This window comes from Electrophorus electricus, chromosome 7 (genome assembly GCF_013358815.1).
Source record: "Electrophorus electricus isolate fEleEle1 chromosome 7, fEleEle1.pri, whole genome shotgun sequence".
Classification (NCBI taxonomy): Eukaryota; Metazoa; Chordata; class Actinopteri; order Gymnotiformes; family Gymnotidae; genus Electrophorus; species Electrophorus electricus.
Window position 1 is genome coordinate 19013865 of NC_049541.1, and position 18400 is coordinate 19032264.

The 18400-nt window shown below is 44.6% G+C and overlaps 4 protein-coding genes across 7 annotated transcripts in view; 3 read left to right on the plus strand and 1 right to left on the minus strand.

Moving 5' to 3' along the window:
• The first annotated feature begins 48 nt into the window (after positions 1–48).
• On the plus strand, positions 49–5146 carry dclre1c (DNA cross-link repair 1C, PSO2 homolog (S. cerevisiae)). Its single transcript, XM_027021297.2, has 14 exons — positions 49–328; positions 424–475; positions 585–669; positions 749–808; positions 902–957; positions 1193–1294; positions 1528–1600; positions 1687–1827; positions 1918–2019; positions 2105–2241; positions 2669–2723; positions 2824–2912; positions 3449–3546; positions 3874–5146. The coding sequence occupies exons 1-14, from the start codon at positions 220–222 to the stop codon at positions 4854–4856; spliced, it is 2142 nt and encodes a 713-aa protein (XP_026877098.2). The 5' UTR covers positions 49–219; the 3' UTR covers positions 4857–5146.
• Positions 5147–5962: 816 nt separating this feature from the next.
• On the minus strand, positions 5963–9709 carry hspa14 (heat shock protein 14). Its single transcript, XM_027021271.2, has 14 exons — positions 9618–9709; positions 9237–9317; positions 8865–8947; positions 8723–8771; positions 8452–8557; positions 8273–8363; positions 8001–8105; positions 7618–7779; positions 7374–7529; positions 7185–7287; positions 6832–7047; positions 6583–6732; positions 6441–6508; positions 5963–6164 (listed from the first exon to the last, which is right to left on the minus strand). Exons 1-14 carry the CDS (start codon positions 9672–9674, stop codon positions 6077–6079), a joined length of 1515 nt encoding a protein of 504 aa, XP_026877072.2. The 5' UTR covers positions 9675–9709; the 3' UTR covers positions 5963–6076.
• A 201-nt stretch (positions 9710–9910) lies between these two features.
• On the plus strand, positions 9911–11729 carry cdnf (cerebral dopamine neurotrophic factor). The gene is made up of 4 exons (XM_027021299.2): positions 9911–10069; positions 10686–10813; positions 10990–11131; positions 11281–11729. The coding sequence occupies exons 1-4, from the start codon at positions 9991–9993 to the stop codon at positions 11469–11471; spliced, it is 540 nt and encodes a 179-aa protein (XP_026877100.2). The 5' UTR covers positions 9911–9990; the 3' UTR covers positions 11472–11729.
• Positions 11730–12793: 1064 nt separating this feature from the next.
• Positions 12794–18400, plus strand: part of shank3b (SH3 and multiple ankyrin repeat domains 3b) — a 22402-nt gene continuing 16795 nt past the window's right edge. For 3 of the 4 annotated variants that reach the window (XM_035528743.1, XM_035528742.1, XM_035528744.1), the window contains exons 1-2: positions 16091–16340; positions 17478–17749. In XM_035528743.1, coding sequence (XP_035384636.1) covers positions 17549–17749 — 201 coding nt within the window. In that variant the 5' untranslated portion in view covers positions 16091–16340; positions 17478–17548. Of the gene's footprint in view, positions 12935–16090; positions 16341–17477; positions 17750–18400 lie in introns of those variants that run through there. The other variant, XM_035528741.1, reaches the window with a different exon arrangement.

Genomic DNA, 18400 nt, shown 5'->3' on the forward strand with positions numbered 1-18400 from the left:
TTAAGTGTCTAATACTTAACCACAGTAAAATAATTGTGACAGACCACTAGACCACTAGATGTCGCTATACGACTCATAGTCCATTGATAGCAAGCTAACACGCTACTGAATTTCAAATCTTGAATGTTTTCACATTTTCAAACGAAATGTGTGGAGGAGGTGTAGCTAGAAGGGTCTTTTTCCTCAGCCGAACCAGCTCAACTAACGTTAGCTTTCAGAATGAGTTCCTTTCCTGGTCGAATGAGGGAGTATCCGACCATTTCTATTGACCGTTTTGACAAGGAAAATTTACACGCCAGGGCTTATTTTCTGTCTCACTGTCATAAAGGTGATGTGACACTACAGCTATCTACAGCAAGACTAAAGTTGTTATGCATTACTGGTTAACGCTAGATGACTTATTGTGCGATGTTGCCTCTGCAGATCATATGAAAGGACTAAAAGGACCTTTACTGAAAAGGAAACTGAAGTTTTGGTAAATACCTTTAGTCTTTTTCTACCCGTAATTAATGCAAACGACATCTTGCCATATTTTGTGTTATTTGTTAACTGAAGGATGAACGAATTGAACTTTTCTCTTCTAGTTTAACTGTCAAGTTATACTGCTCGTTTGTCACCAAGGAACTTCTACTGAGCAATCGAAAATATGGCTTTTGGGAAGACCACATTGTAAGTGTGCCCACTTCATAAATTAATTCATAAATGTACTGTATTCGTTTGGTATTATTTCATACTCATGCATTTGCAGGTTGCTCTTGAATTGGACAGTCCAACACACATCTCACTGATTGATGAAGTCACAGGGGAGGTGAGCACCAGTAGTTTTGTTGTCTTAATGTATACTGATACAGAGTATTTAGGCATGTGGGTAGTTTTAGCATGCTGTGCTTTCCTCCCACAGTCAGAAGATGTTGTTGTTACTTTACTGTCAGCAGGACACTGCCCTGGGTCCGTCATGTAAGTGACATTTTAAATGGCATTCTTATTCACTCATGCAGTACAGCCGGTGTGATTGTGTTTGGTTGGTGGCAGATATAGTTAGTAGTAGTTTGGTTGGTGTGCGGATTTAATTAGTAGTAGTTTGGTTGGTGTTTGGATATAGTCAGTAGTGCTTTCTTGCTATATATTCGTGTGTATGTCAGCTCGTGTGTTCGTGTATATGTCAGCAGTATCTGCTGTTGTCTTCCTGCAGGTTTCTCTTTGAGGGAGCTCGGGGCACTGTGCTGTACACTGGAGATTTCCGATTGGCCACCGGAGATGCAGCAAGGATGGAACATCTGCATTCTGGGCACAGGTGCCTAACACTGGGTTTCACCTAGTTTGGTGTGACCTGTTTCTACATCCTCCTGGTTCAGGTGCATTTTGTAGTACAGGAAGGTTTGAAAAGGAGTCAAGTAAATAATATCTGTTTATATCCAAAGGTAGTTCTTGTCTTGGCTGTGAAAATTGTACATTTTTTAGACTATTTTGACTTTTCCATGAATCATAATATTGATAGTCTGTATGTCTTTCACGTACCTATTTTAGAGTAAAAGACATTCAGAGTATGTATTTGGATACCACATTCTATGACACCAGGTTCTACCAGATCCCTAGCCGGGTGAGCTTTTGTGGTCTTACAAAACACATTCATTTGGTATCTTATTCATTTTAATAATTATAATTTAACATGCTGCCATAATTCAGGAGGCTTGCTTGATGGGTATAAGGGGGCTGGTTCAAGAATGGATTTGTCTGAGCCCATATCACGTAGTTTGGTTGAACTGCAAAGCGGCATATGGTTACGAATACCTCTTCACTAACTTGGCACAGGAGTTCACCTCTCAGGTTAGTGCAAGTGAATTTTGTCCATCTGAACAGGTAGCTGTTATTGGTTCCAGATCTGCCTGCATATGAATCTCTATGATGTTCTTCTAGGTCCATGTAAATAGTCTGGACATGTTTCAGAAAATGCCAGAGATCCTGTGTCATGTGACCACTGACAGGTCAACACAGATACATGCGTGCAGGCATCCTAAGGCATGTTACGTTTCCTCCTCAGCCGGTCTGCTTTCCTAATACATGCCTGAGTGGGGCAGATGCTGTTACAGTGTGTTTATGACAGGATGAGGAGCTGTTCAGGACCAACAGGCTGCCGTGTGGCTCCACAGCGCCGGATGGCACACCGCTGCGCATTATAAGCATCAAACCCTCCACTATGTGGTTCGGGGAGCGGAGCAGGAAGACCAACGTCATTGTCAGGTCATTGCAACATTGTCAGGTCATTGCAACACTAAACTTAGCTCATATTTTTTCGTTCACAGCTCCAGTAGCTTCGAACAGAGATGTCAGATTGCAGTCCTGAATAGCCACAGAGTGACAGATTTTAACATGTTGTATCTGTAATGGCTAGACAACCGTGCTGCATATAGCTGAATTGGGAGTTGTAGTCCCAATTGTATTGAAACTACAGTTTTAACATTTTAACCAGAGATCTATGGAGACTTTTATGATAAGACATGTAAAAAATGTACGCCGCCACATTCACACAACTGGCCATATGTATTACGGCACCCTTGCATTCTGAACCAATAAGGCATTCCTGGTAGTATGTACACTCTGTTTATTATTCTGTCATGTCTAATATAAGCTTATACGAAATATCTTAATGTGATGCTTGTGTTTTCAGGATGGGTGGGAGTTCCTACAGGGCATGTTTCTCTTTTCACTCCTCTTACTCAGAGGTGAGGAAGCTTTGTTTTATGAGCACCAAGACACAAGTGCATTGCATGATCTTTGCATTGATTATCACCGTTTGCTGTATATCCACTCTACTTTAATCAGATCAAAGATTTTCTCTCCTACATCCGTCCTGTGAATATTTACCCTAATGTGGTTCCACTGGGCCGAACAGTAGAGGAAATCACTGAGCTGTAAGTGCCTGTTTCTTTATAGACCTACAGTAATGCAGTTGTTTTTGAACAGTGGGATTAAGGTCTCAAATCACATCGGTTATTTTGCCCATTATTTTAACTGCTGTTGTAATAGTGTGTGTTCAAAGATAGCCAGCACTCAACGAGTTCAACAAACAAGGTTATTGCTGTTTAAACAGCTCTTTATTTAAGGTGGACAGGTTTTGGTTCATGGCATTCTCAGCGGCATAGAATAGAGAATGTTCTCAAATAGCTTTTCCGGTTAAGAATGGGTATAAATGAAAGATTTTTATTTTTAAAAATCTGGGCTGGGTTTCCCAAAATCATTGTAAAACAAAGTCCATCTTTAAATGGAAGGGCACATATTATGTTGCACACCTTTTCTCATTTAAGATGATCTTAACACTACGGTGATTTTGGGGAATGGGGCCCTGATTGGTTGCCTGTGATCATATGCTGAAAATCACCCACGTCCTCATTGTCAGTCCCTGTGTCGAGATGCCCTGTGTTAGCCTGAATGCTGTTTCTTTGTTCAGCTTGAGGCCAATGTGCAGAAAACCCTCTGAAAGGAATGAGGTTGTCTATAAGCCTCTCGGGACCCTGAAAAGAGCTAGAACAAAGTACACCTTGCAAGGTATCGGCACATCCGTCGCCAGCATGTCCTTCTATACCCATCTTATGACTGGGTGTTTTCCAGTTGTTTCATTTGTTTGGCCTGTTACCTAGTTGAAACACTGGCTCGTCCTGAAAGATCCTCACTTAAATACATAAATGGCAATAACTATAACGTTATTTATAGAAAACTTTTCACACATTGTGTAGATATCCCTAATAGTCGTCATTCACAAATTTAAATTGGAAAGCATAGATCCAAAAACTAGTGGATTTCAATACCACATTTGAGAATATTTGGCACTTTGGCAAAAGTTATTAGTTTTTGTGTGTGTGATTTGTGTTTCAGGCTCAGACAGTGATGATGAGTTGTTTGAGGAAGTTACCATGGCACCTAGGAGAAAGAAACTTGCCGTGAAAGAGGTGAAAGAGAGTTATAGCCCAGAAAAACCAGCACCTGATGACAGCCAAGTGCATATGTGTCCAGAGATCGAGCCCATAGTCCAGACATCCAACTACATGGATTGCACAGAGTCCAATGACGATGACGACGATGACGATAATGAGGAACTTTTAAATCCCAAGTCTGACCAACTCCATGCATGTCATGCAACTAGTGATACCCAACCTAGTCCATCAGATGTACCCTATTCAGAAGTACCTCTGCCCCAGTCTGTTTCAAACCCACCCTCCCTGAAGCAGCCTCCACCCTGCTGGGCTACGTTCTTCACAGCAGAGCCGGTTCTGACTGATGACAGCTGCGAGTTGGACAACAGTCAGACCAGCCGGACTTTGTCCACTGAACGCGTGACCTCACAGTCGCCCGAGCTCTTTGGTGATGATGAGTCAGACTCAGTTCTCATCATTTCATCTCAGTCTACCCATATATCAGATACAGGCCCGGATAGCCCCAGCGAACTTGACACAGTGCCTGTGCAATCAGAGCCCAACAAGGCCCCAGAACCTAGCAATCAGTGTAACAGGCAGACAGCCAGTACATCAGAGAATGGTTCTCACTGGCCAGCTGAGACAGACTTGGGTGTGATTGACACTTCCAAGAGCCAATTAGAAGGAGTGGAATGTGCGGCGATGATGTCTGACTCTCAGGTGTCCTCTGATTTTGATCTCCCCCAGACTCCAGGCTCCAAGGCTCCGCCTGCTGAGGAGCTGAAGGAGCTGTACAGGAAGTTGGCAGCTGGAGAGGAAGTGATCAATAGATGTGAGCCTACAGGGTTCTGTCTAACCAGAGACCCAAGGGCTGAACTTCTGAACTTGCCAACCTTACAAATGAAATTAGAGTCCTCATGCAAAGAAATGGGCAACCACTCATAGAAACTGGCATTTCTTTTTTTCCCCCCAATGATGCTCCCAAACAGAATATTTGCTGAGCAATTTTCTGAAGATACTTGCAATTGCAAAATACAATTCAAGCTTCCATTAAGGCATTCTTATTCCAAACAGTGCTTTAAGTGTCTAGTTCTTTTGTCCTTTTTTTAAATGGGGATTTTTAAAATAAAACAAATGATGGCAAATGAATGGAAGACCAATCAGGCTCATCACATCTGATGTAAATTAATCAACAAAATGACTGGGATCATTCCAGAGCCTTATAGTGCAGAGAAGGGTGGGGGGGGGGGGGGGGGTGTTGGGGCCAGTGAAGGGGTCTCCCAGCAAGTGTCCCACTCTGCTTATCCTGCTTGGACACGCCTGTTGCAGGTGAACACTACCCACCAAACCATTTTGAACAGCTGAACACAAACGTGCAGCTGTGTCCAGCTAAAAAGTAACTGTAAAGAGGAGTTCTGCCTTAATCTTTATGAATTAACGCTTTAAAATGTAATCATAAAAGAGAACTTTCATGTGTTGCAGTTCCAGTTTATTCCAGAAACATCTTACCTCAATTTTTTTGCACAGTATGTACTTATTTTTCTTTTTTTGTAAACATCTCTAATGCTAATTTTCACGCCATTTATGCTCAAATAAACCCAGGATGTTATGTAGTGACTTTTTTTTGTATCTTGAACCACAATTTCACCTGCACAGCCTATCAGAAAAATTCATTATGAAAAGTACATGAAACACACAGGAGCAGTAAACTGCGTTTCTCTCCAGGCAGATGGTATCAGTAAAGCCACACGTTACGTTACCTCCCTTTCTTGCAGGAACATCTGTTTTCTGAGCCATGCTCACATCCCTGAACTACAGCATTAGCAATGCTCCTACCTGCAGCTGTCAGACATTTGTATGCAGTCTGAAAATGGTATGCCTCAGACTTTGCAACCATTTTTCTGTATTCTACTTAGCTTCACATTCATTTAAAGCTTAGTGTTAAAAAAAAAAAAAAAAGTCAACCCTTAGTTCCAATTCAACCAAGCCATCAAGCTTAAATTTGTTTTGCAACATTTACTATTCAAAACAAGAAGCATTTTTAAAGGATGTTAATTTGTAAAAGCTTTTATTTTAATGTCAAAGCTGATTAAGTCAAGCATAATTATGGAAACTCACATTACAAATGTTGAGAAGTTACTATAGTAAATGGACATTAGGGAGTTCTATGATGCTGCTGCAGCTGTTTCTATGGTAACAGCCTCTGATCTGCCGCTACTTTGTTCTGTACAGGTAACATGTAGTGAGCCATCCCTGAAAAACAGACATGTACACTGATTAAAACCTTAATAATAACAAAAAAGGATCACACCTGACTAAGCAACGGGAGGGCAGAACATCTTTAGAATGCAGACAACTCAGGGATGAGTCATTACTTCTGCATTAACTCTTTAACCACCAGTGATGGCAACCTTTGGATTTGGATTCAAAGACCAAAGTATGATGGTTTATTTGGTATAGTTTTTTTTTGGTATAGTATTTTTATACATTTTTAAAGTACAGTTAATATTTTTTGGATGAATACTCCACCTTTTCATCGTCAACACTGCGACGACAACACGTGCCTCCTCGACAGGTTCCAGATCCCTAAGAATTACCTGCAGGACACAGGAGACATGATGAAATGCAGCAGTCAGTAACAAGCTATAGCTTGCGGAGGTCAGACTCAGACCTGTGCTAGGGGGTTCTGCGCCTGGTACAGCTCCAGACACACCGACGCCATGCTGCCTGGACCCCGCAGCGTGTGCTGGCGCCGGGCAGGAAGAGGCGTGCCAGATGGAAACAGGACCGTGAAAACGTCCGTTCCGGAGTCGTCCACCTCCTACGCAGATGAAAGAGTACAACCGGTCAGATGCGTGTGGAATGCAACCACTGCACCGCACGCACCTGCAACTCGGCCGTGCCAGCAGAACGTGTTCACCTTGACGAGGACGTCACTGGCGCAACAGTCCACAGTGATGGAATCCTCGCCCAGGACCAGACTCTCCTTGCCCACCAGGATGCCAGCCTGCATGGCTGCCCCGACCGGAATCACCTCATCCGGGGGGACAGAGCAGAGCAGCTCCACGTCCTGGAACAGATCTCGGATCATCTGCTGTAGCTTGGGAATCCGCGCCGAGCCTCCACTCAGGACCACCTGCAACACAGTTCAGGTGATGGTTGCCGTAACCTGTGAACTTCTGAACTTTTCAGAATTGGATTTGCCTCACAGGAAATGGGTTTTTAAACAAAACCAAACCAAAGCAAACCACAGCTCCCTCTAGTGTTCATTACCGTGTTGACATCTGAAGTGGAAAGGTTGACTTGCTCTAGGAGGCTTTTGATTGGTTGAATGCTTTTATTGAAAAGGTTGGAGCAGATCAGCTCAAAGCGTGCTCTGTAAACGGATCAAACATTTAAATCTTCATGACACTTTATATACTTTAATTCTACCAAAATGCAAACCAGTATTACTGCGCGTACCTGGATACGTTACACTCAAAATCCATGCCATCGTAGAGTGAGTCCACAAAGCAGTTGGCACCGCCCAGGGTAGAGAGGGTGTGTTTGGCTACATCAGCACTGTTCATCAGTTTCATCATCGCCCTGGGGTTACTGCTCACATCGTGCTTATACAACCTGTTGACATACATCCATATACCCACAAAAGCATCAGTCACCACGTACACATTCAGTACGTGCAGCTCCACGTGAGAAGCAAACTGACTTTTTGAACTCAGCAGCCAGATACTGTGCCAGGGCGTGTGTGAAGCTTTCTCCCCCAGTGCTGTGGTCAGTGTGCGTGGCAAGTGCACGGTACATCCCACTGTTCACCTCCAGAGCCGTCACACTCAGCGACGTGCCGCCAAGCTTGTAAACCAGAACATGGCTAAACAGTGGAGGAGAAATAGGTGTTGGCTGAGGGCAACATTCAATAAAACCTTTCAACTCTGAGCTGTAATCCAGGTGCTCACAGGCTCTCCGCCATATTCTGCTGGGGTAGAAACCAATCAGGTGATAGAAAATGCACAAAACTGTCAACACCCTGGCTTCTTTTTAACTGAACTCATGGAATGATATGCAAGAACAGCTGGGAGCGAGTGGCCGCACCTCTTTCCGGATGGGCAGTCCTGGCCGATGCCGTAAGCCAGAAGGGCAGCGGACGGCTCGTGGATCAACCGGAGAACGTTGAACCCAGCTTTCTCCGCTGCATTCCTGAAGCAAAGCAATTCGGTGCTTAAGAGAGCGCACCACGTGCCGGCAAAGCAACCGCAGCCCTTCACCACAGAAGGCAACGTGGAGTGCGGGAAACCCAGTTTAGTTGTCAGCTTATTTTGGTCAGCTTTTTAGTATCTCTAGCTGTTGTCCAGATGTGGCAATACCTCAGTGCGTTTTTCTGCATTTCCCCAAACTCGAAAGGCACAGTGATGACGGCGTCTTTAACATCAGAACCCAGAGCGGACTGAGCTGTCTCTGCAGAAGGAGCAGAACATTTTCATCAAAAATGGCACACATGTAACACACATCTGGAGCCACATTTTTGGGATTCATGCCAGCTTACCTTTCATTTTGTGGAAGATTAATTTGGCTACCTCTTCAGGGGACACGTACTTAGTTGTGTCGTCTATGTCGAGTTCATACATGGGCAAGTCACCTTTGTTGACAACCTTGGAGTCATCAGTAGATTGATGTTCATGAATGTAATCTTGTATCCAAATATAATCCAGCTATTCTGTATCACTTAATGGAGGTGTTTGCTAGTTCTACCACAGCTGTCTCACTCTCATGCACTTTTTCAAAAAAAAAAGTGCACAGAAGATGAATTTACGCACCAAGCATTTGCTTTCTTCTCTGTGAACCTGAGCTGCTGGGTCATCATAGCTGGAGTAAAAGGACAAGGGCATCGACAATCACAATCTACCTCCACTAAGGAAGTTAAAAACAACAACAACAACAATACGTTACATGACGTACCGTCTGCCGAGAATCTGTTTGACTTTCACCACAGTGTTGGCTGCATTGCGGATTCGTCCCTGCTTTGCTGCAATACCAACAATCTGTGGGCAAGTGCAAGTCAAGAAACAGCGAATGCACAAAAAAAATAGTCGCACAATATAGCGTGATTTTTGTACGCTTGTACAAAGCTAAAGGAAGCCAAATTCACACTCACATCAAAGAAAAGCAACAATTATACCCCACCCTCTCTTTAAAAAGAAAGAAAAGAACTTATGTGCAGTTATGTGTGCATCTGTACACGTTTGAGTTTGTATGGAGGTGAAGCACATGTCTGTTGTGGATGCTATATCTCACTGTTGTTGTTGTTTGGGAAACTCCCCTGTAACCCACCTGCTCAGTGTCTCTGTACGCCACCACGGCGGGCGTGACTCTGTCTCCTGCATCGTTGGCCACCACATCTGCTCGCCCATCCTGGGTGGGAAAACTGGACTGGTTAGGTTAGCTAGCTTTGCGAAAACGTAGTTAATGAGGGTTTAAAAAGTCTTTACTTCAGATAAAAAAAAAAACACTTCTATCCGAATATCTGCTATACACTTTCGCAGTATTAGCTACCCTAACCTACCACATACACGTTATCTTAGCTGGATTAACTCTTGAGTACCATTTACTAGAGAAGCGAATATACAGACCTCGCATAAAATACTTTTAAGGTTTTTAAGAGCCAAATAAAAATAACATATACTGAGTATATAAAAATATATACACGCTTACCTTGAATATTGCAACACAAGCGCATGTGTATCCAAAGTGTACTCCGATAGCTGCCATGTTTGTAAAACATGCTCCTTGCCTACCGGAAACCGCTTTGCACATGCAAATCAAGGAAGGTCTTGACCAATAGTAGAAAGACGTTGAGCGCATTGAGCCCGCCCAGCACAAGGAAGAACACCGCCCCCGAGCTCAGATTGACAGCGTGTTCGGCGAATTAAAGCGCACAAAATGGCGCCGCGTCATGGCCAATGAACGACCGGCGCCGAGTTTAGAAACAGCTGACGGTGGGACCAGGTGATGGAGTGGGTACTGGGTACTAGGTACTGGGTACTGGGGTCTCCGTGCGTCAGTGCTGAGGAAGCGCAAACACACCATGTCTGTAACCAACACGGCCGCCGTCCTGTTGACTTTATGCGCTGTTTTCGCAGTGGCCGATGCAGAGGAATGCGAAGGTGAGGCAGACTTCTCAGGTTTCCAAGCGCATGAATCGCTGCGGGTTTTAAAAATAGCAACTCTGCAGACGAATGTGGCAGAGACCTCTCAAGTGCATGAAGTGTAAAAAGAAGAGTGTCCTTGTTCAGTTGCTTTGGTCCGACGTAGTCTTCACAAGTTGTCACATTTGCGGAATATAAGCGCCAATGTAAGAAAGTACTTAAAGGACTCGCAATCCAAATCTAACGGGTGCTTGGCTTTGCATCACACAGACTGAAATTGCACTAGTGTTGAAAGCACTGGAGATCTGAGAGGAAGTACGCCTTTTCTTAAATATTACAGATGTTTTTAAATATAAGACATAATCAATCTTTAGTTAGTAGAAATTGCACTTTTAAAACTACAAATCAGTATTTGTAAAACTGAGCTACACTTTCCTCCAGTGCACTAAAAGAAAACCATTCTGTATGTTTTTGTATGCTTTTGTAGTGCATAACATAGTGTTGATTATAAGCCTCTTATTACAATACACTTTTTTTGGAATCACAGTCTACACTGAATTAGGCTTGCTTTTATATTTTTGTATATTTAAAGTGTGTGTGTGTGTGTGTGTGTGTGTGTCCACACACAATGCAGTGTGTGTGGGGTTTTTGCAGCATCTCTACACATTCCTCGTGGCCAAACATAAGGAGCTGTCCTCAGCACTTGTAGAGGAGGAGCTTATGAAAGCATGTGCTGAAGCTACAGGGAAGGAGAACCGCTTTGTAAGAGCACACACACACATACACACAACCACACCCTCTCTTAGTGAGACTTCCTGAATGTGTGCCTTTGTCCAAAACCATTGTTGCTCTCTCTCTGTCTCTCTCTCTCTCTCTCTCTCTCTCTCTCTCTCTCTCTGTCTCTGTCTCTCTCTCTCTCGCTCTCTCTCATATCCCAGTGTTATTACCTTGGAGCTTCCAGCGACGCAGCTGCCAAAGTAACTGGAGAGGTGAGTCGACCCCTCAGTGCCCACGTCCCAGTGGAGAAGATATGTCAGAGGCTCCAGCACAGAGACCAACAGATCTGTGAACTCAGATATGGTACGACCCTCTTACCTGCTGTAGCCTTCATTCACTGGCCTCTTAGTGAACATTCTGGAAAGCATTCTTGTAAAACAATATGCAATCTTCTTGCGTCTCTGTAACTGTGTGTGTGCGTGTGCGTTTGTGTGTGTGTGTTCATGACTCAGAGCATCAGGTGCTGGACTGGAGCCGGGCAGCTCTGTCTAAGATGCGGGTCCTTGGGTTGAAGCAAGTGTTGGCTTCGTGGGGAGAGGAATGTCGAGCATGTCTGGAAAAGACAGATCTTATAGACCTCATCCAAGAGGTGGCCCCCAAACACAAGCCCGCACAGCCCAGGACATATTTAAATGAGCTCTGAGGGCCCCCATTGCAGCTCCGTGCTGGGGACACACAGATTGTTGGGGGGCCTCAGACAGCTGTTCTTAATATATCTTTGAGGTTTTTAATCTGATGTTGAGTTTTGCAGTCTCACTTATGGCATTTATTGTTGTAGTAAATCTGCTTTTTGGATTGATCTGAAGAACATGCATACTTTATGAAACATTATTTTTTTGGGAGTTGACTGGTTTTGTGACTGGTTTCTTTTGGAATAAAAAAGGAAGAGTTGAGTTTGTTACAAAAATTAACTGGCGGTCATAATATGTGTGTGTGTGTATGTGTGTGTTTTTGTCTTGGTTGTGTTTTACATATTTGTCCATATTGTCCATATCAGTCTGTCAGTGCACATGTTGAAGTATATGCATGCTTCTTTGTATGAGTATGAATTACTTAATTGTGTGTGTTACACTTGATCAGAACATCAGACACACACTGAAAGAAGCACGCCCACACACTTTGAGACTGCTGATGTTTACATTTAGCAGGTTGCCATGGTGATGATTAGCATTTGATTTCCTATTTCTGATTATCTGCACCATTTTTGCTGACAAAGTTTCTATATCCCTAAGCCAGTCAGTCATAACATCCGTGTTGGAGTGCTTACTCTCTCTTTCTTGCTTGCTAACTCTCTCTCTCTCTCTCTCTCTCTCTCTCTCTCTCTCTCTCTCTCTCTCTCTCTCTCTCTCTCTCCCTCTCATTCACATAGCCCCTCTTGTACTGCTCAGTTTCTCTTCGCTTTTGATGTAGCCGTTGAGTGAGTGAAAGGGAGGGAGAAAGATGGAGGGAGAGCGAGAAAGAGAGTGAGAGGGAGAGAAAAAGAGATGCAGGCCGTGCCCACGCAGTAGAGTGGGAGACTGAGCCTCTCTCTCTCTCTCTCTCCCTCTCTCCTTCTGTATCCCCCACCCTCTACCTCCCTTTCTCCCTCTGTCTGTCTCTCTCCCTCTCTGTGAACACACACACACTCACTCACACATCTAGTCAGTGTATCAAGCTTGCACTGTGTGGGCTGAGCTGAGCATTCCTGTCATACAGTAACAGTCTTTCTGCCTCCGCACTCTCTCCCTCTCTCTTTCTCTCTTTCTCTCTCTCTCTCTCTCTCTCTCTCTCTCTCTCTCTCTCCATCTCTCTCTTTCTCTCTGTTTCTCTGTCTTTCTCCATCTCTCTCTCCCCCTTTCTCCCTCCCTTTTTCTCTGTTCCCCTCTCTTACACTCATACTTACAAATACACACATTCTCTCTCTCTCTCACTCACACACAAACACACACACACACACACACACACACACACACACACACACACACACACACACACACACTTACACTCACACACACTTACACGCACACACACTCACATAAACACACACGCACATACTCACAGAGAGCAGACACGGATTCCCGGAGAAGAAGCCGATATGGTATGCAATGAGAGTCCTAGTTATATAGGGTAAGTTTTGTTCCACTTTCATTGATTACAAATTCATCAGTTAATGTGGGTGTATGGATGGTGTGTGTGTGTGTGTATGTGTGCACGCGCACACGTGTGTGTCTGTGTTTGTGTGTATGTGCAAAAAAGGAGAGATTTTGTACATGTGATGATATTCTTTAAGAAAGATTTTCAGTGCTTACACTATCAGTGGGTGTCCATGGCCATGTTATTCAATATGAAGGATTATAGGACACTATCAAGCAGGCACCGTGTGTATGTCCAGGTGTGTGTGTGTATGAGAGAGAGAGCGAGAGAGAGTCTGTGCACGCGCGCACTTTTAAATAGATTTCCAGTTCTTCTGGTTAAAGCGCCAATATCATTAAAGGTTTGTTAGATATCCCCGCCAGCGTGAATGTATTTTTACTTGTGCGCTAAGGCGCTCCTAGCGCGGCTGCCGCTTTACCCTCGTTACCTGCCGCTACCTCGCGTCTCCCTCATTTCTGTCGTGACTGAGGCCATTCCTCAGCCCCAACGCCTACACACACTACATCTCCCCCTTTCCCTCCCTCTCTCTCTTTCTCATTCTCTCTCATCATTCTTTAACCCCTCTATACCCTCCCAACTGCCCCCCACCTTCCCGACTTCAAACATCTCCACTCTGCGCTCAAGTCTTCAGCGACTCCGTTGCACGCCGTGCGCGGACGCGCCTGCGCCACATCGCCTGTATGGCCCTTTAAAAAAAACAACAAAAAAACAAAAAACAACCCAAAGTTTCCCTGCGAACCATTTTTCTGGTTGCCATAGCGATAAGCAAGGACTTGGAGAGATGCAGCGGTATTGGGATGCAGTGACAGCACTTTGCTAGCATGTGAATTCACACACGGCTTGTGACGGAGATTCTCCGAGGCTCTAATCGGGGGGGAGCGATGAGGTGAGACGCGCACGCCCACACACACTCCTCATCTCTGCTCGGAGCACGCTGTGCCACATCGTACCATCTCTACATGGGTGTGTTAAAGGGGACAGAAATCAGAGGAGCAAATTTTTGTCTTGTGAGTAGGAGGACCAAAATATGGGGGTGGGGGTGGGGGGTTTTGGGTGTGCGTGTATGTGTGTGTGTGTGTGTGTGTGTGTGTGTGTGTGTGTGTGTGTGTGTGTGTGTGTGTGCATGTGTACGTCCGTGCATTTGCACAGTACCTCTGATAACTTCAATGTTCCAAGTCCATGAAGGTATAGTCTGTGTGGACTGACAGGTTTGTTGGTATGAGGCTGTTACAGCTTTAGTGTACTTCAGCGTGGCTTCTTTATGCAAATCTAAGCTGATAAGTAATAACTGGATGTTGGGGGGGTGGGGTTGAGGGTAAAGACGATTTTTAATTAGACACAGCATACTAATTATGTAATGTAAATGTCTACGATTGACTGACTGCTGCATTACACTGAGATCTTTAGAGTTTTTAATAGGCCCTGGTAGTCACCTTTAAAATACAGAAGACCTACCACAGGGAATACTTTGAGCTCCAGGCCCTGCAAATGCTCCCAGGATCTGTAACCCCAATGTGCAGCGTTGGTGAAAGCATCCGTGCTGGCAGGTGCAGTCTACTGCTTTAGTGAGAAGAGCTTTACTGGTTCTCCACCTCAGGAGGCTTTTGCAGACTTCAAGGGAGTTCTTATGTAACAGGGAGAGTATGTCTTTGGCTGTTAGCATCTCGTGAATTAGCTTGGTAGTGCTTCCTAAGGCGAGACGTGCAGACTTGTTAATACCCCATTCTTTGAAGTGGCACCAAAGATTTACCTGCAGCTCAAGTCGTGGATGACGAAGCATGCATGCGTGTTAGTATAGTTCAGTGTCACGTGGCAGTAGAAAATGTGAGTGTGAGTGTTCGCTGTTGGACATGCCCTATGCTGTTGGTTAGTAGAAGAGATTCATGTGCCACCCTCCACCCGTGGAGTGATATTTTTAATTCCATCACTTAGTGCGTTTGGGATTGATCGAGGGCGTATGGAAAGGGAGGCAGCCCACCTTTATTTTTGTCCCGCTGTCAGTGTGTGTGTGAGTTGAGTGTTTGCGCCGCTGGAGTTATCAGCGGTACGCAGCCTTTCCTCTACTTCCTGTCCAAACATCCTAAGGAGCCTCAGCTCGATCCAGCTGGGAAGGGGACAGGAAGTTGGGTTGAGATCACAGGAAGCTGCCTGCACAGCCGGTAAAGGCTCAATATGAAAAAAGACCCAGTGGAAGATTCTGGAGACTGCAAAGGTATGGCCTGACGCCTGCACATGATTGGTGTCTAGCCCCTGTCCCAGTTAGTCATTCTGTGTGTGTGTGTGTGTGTGTGTGTGTGTGTGTGCGTGCGTGCGTGTGTGTGTGTGTGTGTGTGTGTGTGTGTAAATGTGTGAATGTGTGGGTGTGCTTTTGATCTATATGTAAAATGGAGGATTAGTGAAGAGTAATTTATATTCATCCCTTTATTGTCTCCCTGTTGTTATCTATCTATCTATCTATCTATCTATCTATCTATCTATCTGTCTGTCTGTCTGTCTGTCTGTCTGTCTGTCTGTCTGTCTGTCTGTCTGTCTGTCTGTCTGTCTGTCTGTCTGTCTGTCTGTCTATCTATCTATCTATCTATCTATCTATCTATCTATCTATCTATCTATCTATCTATCTATCTATCTATCTATCTATCTATCTATCTATCTATCTATCTATCTTCCATATGTCTATCTATTTGTCTCTCTGTGTATCCATACATATATTTTGCAGCACGGCATCGAGCGGTTCCTGCTCATTTGAGCACACAGTGATGTTGAAAAGAGAAAAGATAAAGGGCACCTTGTGGCAGTGTCCCTGAAACAGCCCTGGGGTTAAGGGAACTGTTCCAGGCCACTGGGGCAAAGTTCACAACCCTCCAGTTCTACTTCGGCACCCACTAGTATTCCACATAATATGGAAAAAACCCGGAGTGCCGGCATAAGGTTCTAGTCTGCTTGTGATGACTGGCTATTGGCGTTTTTCCTTTCTTTTAGGCACCAGCTATTGGTGTATGCATTAAAAACAAGGCCTTTTATTGGGAGAGGTGTTTGAAAGGAGAGTGTTGGTTGGCTGAAGTGTCAGAGAGCAGGGATCTTGGCCCATCCTGTTTCCTTTTTCCTGCGAGTGTTCCTGCTCTCCACCACGCAGAATCAGGGCTGGGTTTGAAGCTTCCTGAAATCTCGGACTACACGGGCACCACTGAGAAATTCTGCTCTGTTACTATTAACACAAGCTTGGAATTATAATCACAATACTGCCAGGACAAGACTGGACATAATTAATGGGGGAGCCCGGAAAATCTTACTGAAGATTCCAGGGTGAGCGAACTATTCCAGGGTGGCTGAGATATCCTCCTAACTGCAGCAGGCTTTACATGGCAAGCACAGGTCAAAGGTGAATAATCTATTCTCATCAAATGTGGAAAATCTTTATTATTTTGTATCCGTTATTAAATAATATTTATCATTGTGTGAATATACTTATCATCGTTATTGAAATTAAAATTGACAGAATGCGTTCATTAGTTTGAACTGTGAATAATTTGATGATCATCTTCAGGAAGATGTGATATTCTAAGCTTAAAAATGCTGTGGGTGGTTCTGTCTGTCATACAGACATCCACATCATGACAAATAGGTCTATTAATATTATGACAGGGTATGTGTGACTGAGTGTTAATCATTTGGGTATATTTTGGTTAATATGTGGTATTACGCTGATGATGATGGTGATGGTGACCAGCGTCCCTATTGCCCTGTTGATTCTGTCCATCTTCCATGTTCTCCTGCCACCTTTTTGTGTGTTACATAATCGAGGACTTCCTATCTGCCTTCCAGGACAACAGCGAGGGACTTTCTTGCATGCTGCTGTGTGATTGCACATGTGAGTGTGTGTAGGTGGTGGGAGAAATAGCTATATTACTAGTGGCAAAACAGGTGTGTGGGGGGAGGGGGTACATATGTGTGTTTTCTCTGGATGCTAACGGTTTTTGCTGTGTGGTATATGAAATGAGTGTCTGGCGTGTTGGTTCTTTTACATGTGTATGTGTGTGTGTGTGTGTGTGTGTGTGTGTGTGTGTGTGTATGTGTGGTATGTGGTGGTATGGTATGTGTGTGTCTGGTATGGTGGGAGGGCCAGCACAGTGTGTGGCCTTTTTAAAGAGGAAGTGAAGTAGATGTAACTCAGCAGAACAAGCTGAGTGCAGCGTTGTCATGGTAACATGGGATACAGGGTTCCCTGAAATTCCATTATTCCCAAATGGATCTGTTTCACAGTGTCCATGGCAACCACTCACAACCAATGTACTTTAAGTATTTCTCTCTAGCTTCTGATCTCTCTCTCTCTTTCTCTCTCTCTCACTCACTCTCGCTCCCTCTTATAGATACACACACTTTTACACTCATACACAATTTGCTTTACACTGTGAAGACAAAAACCCAGTGCCAAACCATCCATTTGACCCATTTCATAAAACACTCAGCGAATCACTTCTGTCTGTGTGTGTGTGTGTGTGTGTGTGTTTGTCTGCAGGGTTGTGAGGCCAGCGTGTTGAGCAGTGCACACACACCCACCCCCACACACCCCCCCCATACTCCCAGAGCATGCCCGTCAGTCCGCCCGCCGACGGCAAGCATGAGGCTCCCGACAGGCTGCGCCAACAGCACGTCACTACCAACAGTAACCACGGAGACGACAGCATTCGGACCTCTCCCGGGAGCAAGTCCGGCTCCACCGAAACCATGGAGGATATCCACGGGAGCGCCGTCATTATCCGTATTGGAATCCCTGACCTTCAGCAAACAGTGAGTTTTCGGAGCAGCTCTCTCCTGTCTGGCTCCAGCTGGGAGGAGTGGCAGAGAAGTGCTGGAGTTCGGGAGTGGAGATGATATCAGCAGACCGCATGAGGCTCTCCAGCTCCGGCTTGCTTGTGCATGAACATGCAAACACACACTCATTCTGTTTCTGTCCCTTGCTTGAAACGCAGCACAGAGACAAGTGGACAGAAAGTGCTCTCATGTTGGGTACTGATAGAGTTGTTGACTACACATGTGTCTGTGTCTGTGTATGTGTGTGTGTGTGTGTGTGTGTGTGTGTGTGTGTGTGTGTGTGTGCGTATGTGTGGCTGCAGAAAACACATAATTTGCTTATGCTCTTGTGGCATTGGCTTTGGCATGCTTGGATTGCTTCTGTCGTGTACAAAATCATTCTATGTGTAGCCCTGGAAAAACAGTTGCTTTCTTAAATGAACTGTACAGTAAATGATGAGCTTCTCTGCATGAAAGTAACGTACTTTGGAATCAGCAGCTTACTGATAACTGAAAACCACAAGTCTAATTACTTATTAGAATCCAAAGCCCTTGCTAGCCTGGCACAAATGGACCCAATTGTCCTTAGCATGTGTGTGTGTGTGTGTGTGTGTGTGTGTGTGTCTGTGGTGTATGGATGTACATGTA

Coding starts and splice junctions, on each gene's coding strand:
- dclre1c (XM_027021297.2), top strand. CDS start 220: ATGAGTTCCTTTCCTGGTCGAATGAGGGAGTATCCGACCATTTCTATT. Junction 1,828..1,917: donor CACAGGAGTTCACCTCTCAG/GTTAGTGCAAGT, acceptor ATGTTCTTCTAG/GTCCATGTAAATAGTCTGGA. Junction 2,913..3,448: donor GTAGAGGAAATCACTGAGCT/GTAAGTGCCTGT, acceptor TTCTTTGTTCAG/CTTGAGGCCAATGTGCAGAA.
- hspa14 (XM_027021271.2), bottom strand. CDS start 9,674: ATGGCAGCTATCGGAGTACACTTTGGATACACATGCGCTTGTGTTGCA. Junction 6,733..6,831: donor CCAGTGACGTCCTCGTCAAG/GTGAACACGTTC, acceptor TCATCTGCGTAG/GAGGTGGACGACTCCGGAAC. Junction 6,509..6,582: donor CGCAGAACCCCCTAGCACAG/GTCTGAGTCTGA, acceptor TGTGTCCTGCAG/GTAATTCTTAGGGATCTGGA.
- cdnf (XM_027021299.2), top strand. CDS start 9,991: ATGTCTGTAACCAACACGGCCGCCGTCCTGTTGACTTTATGCGCTGTT. Junction 10,070..10,685: donor CGATGCAGAGGAATGCGAAG/GTGAGGCAGACT, acceptor CACACAATGCAG/TGTGTGTGGGGTTTTTGCAG. Junction 11,132..11,280: donor GATCTGTGAACTCAGATATG/GTACGACCCTCT, acceptor TTCATGACTCAG/AGCATCAGGTGCTGGACTGG.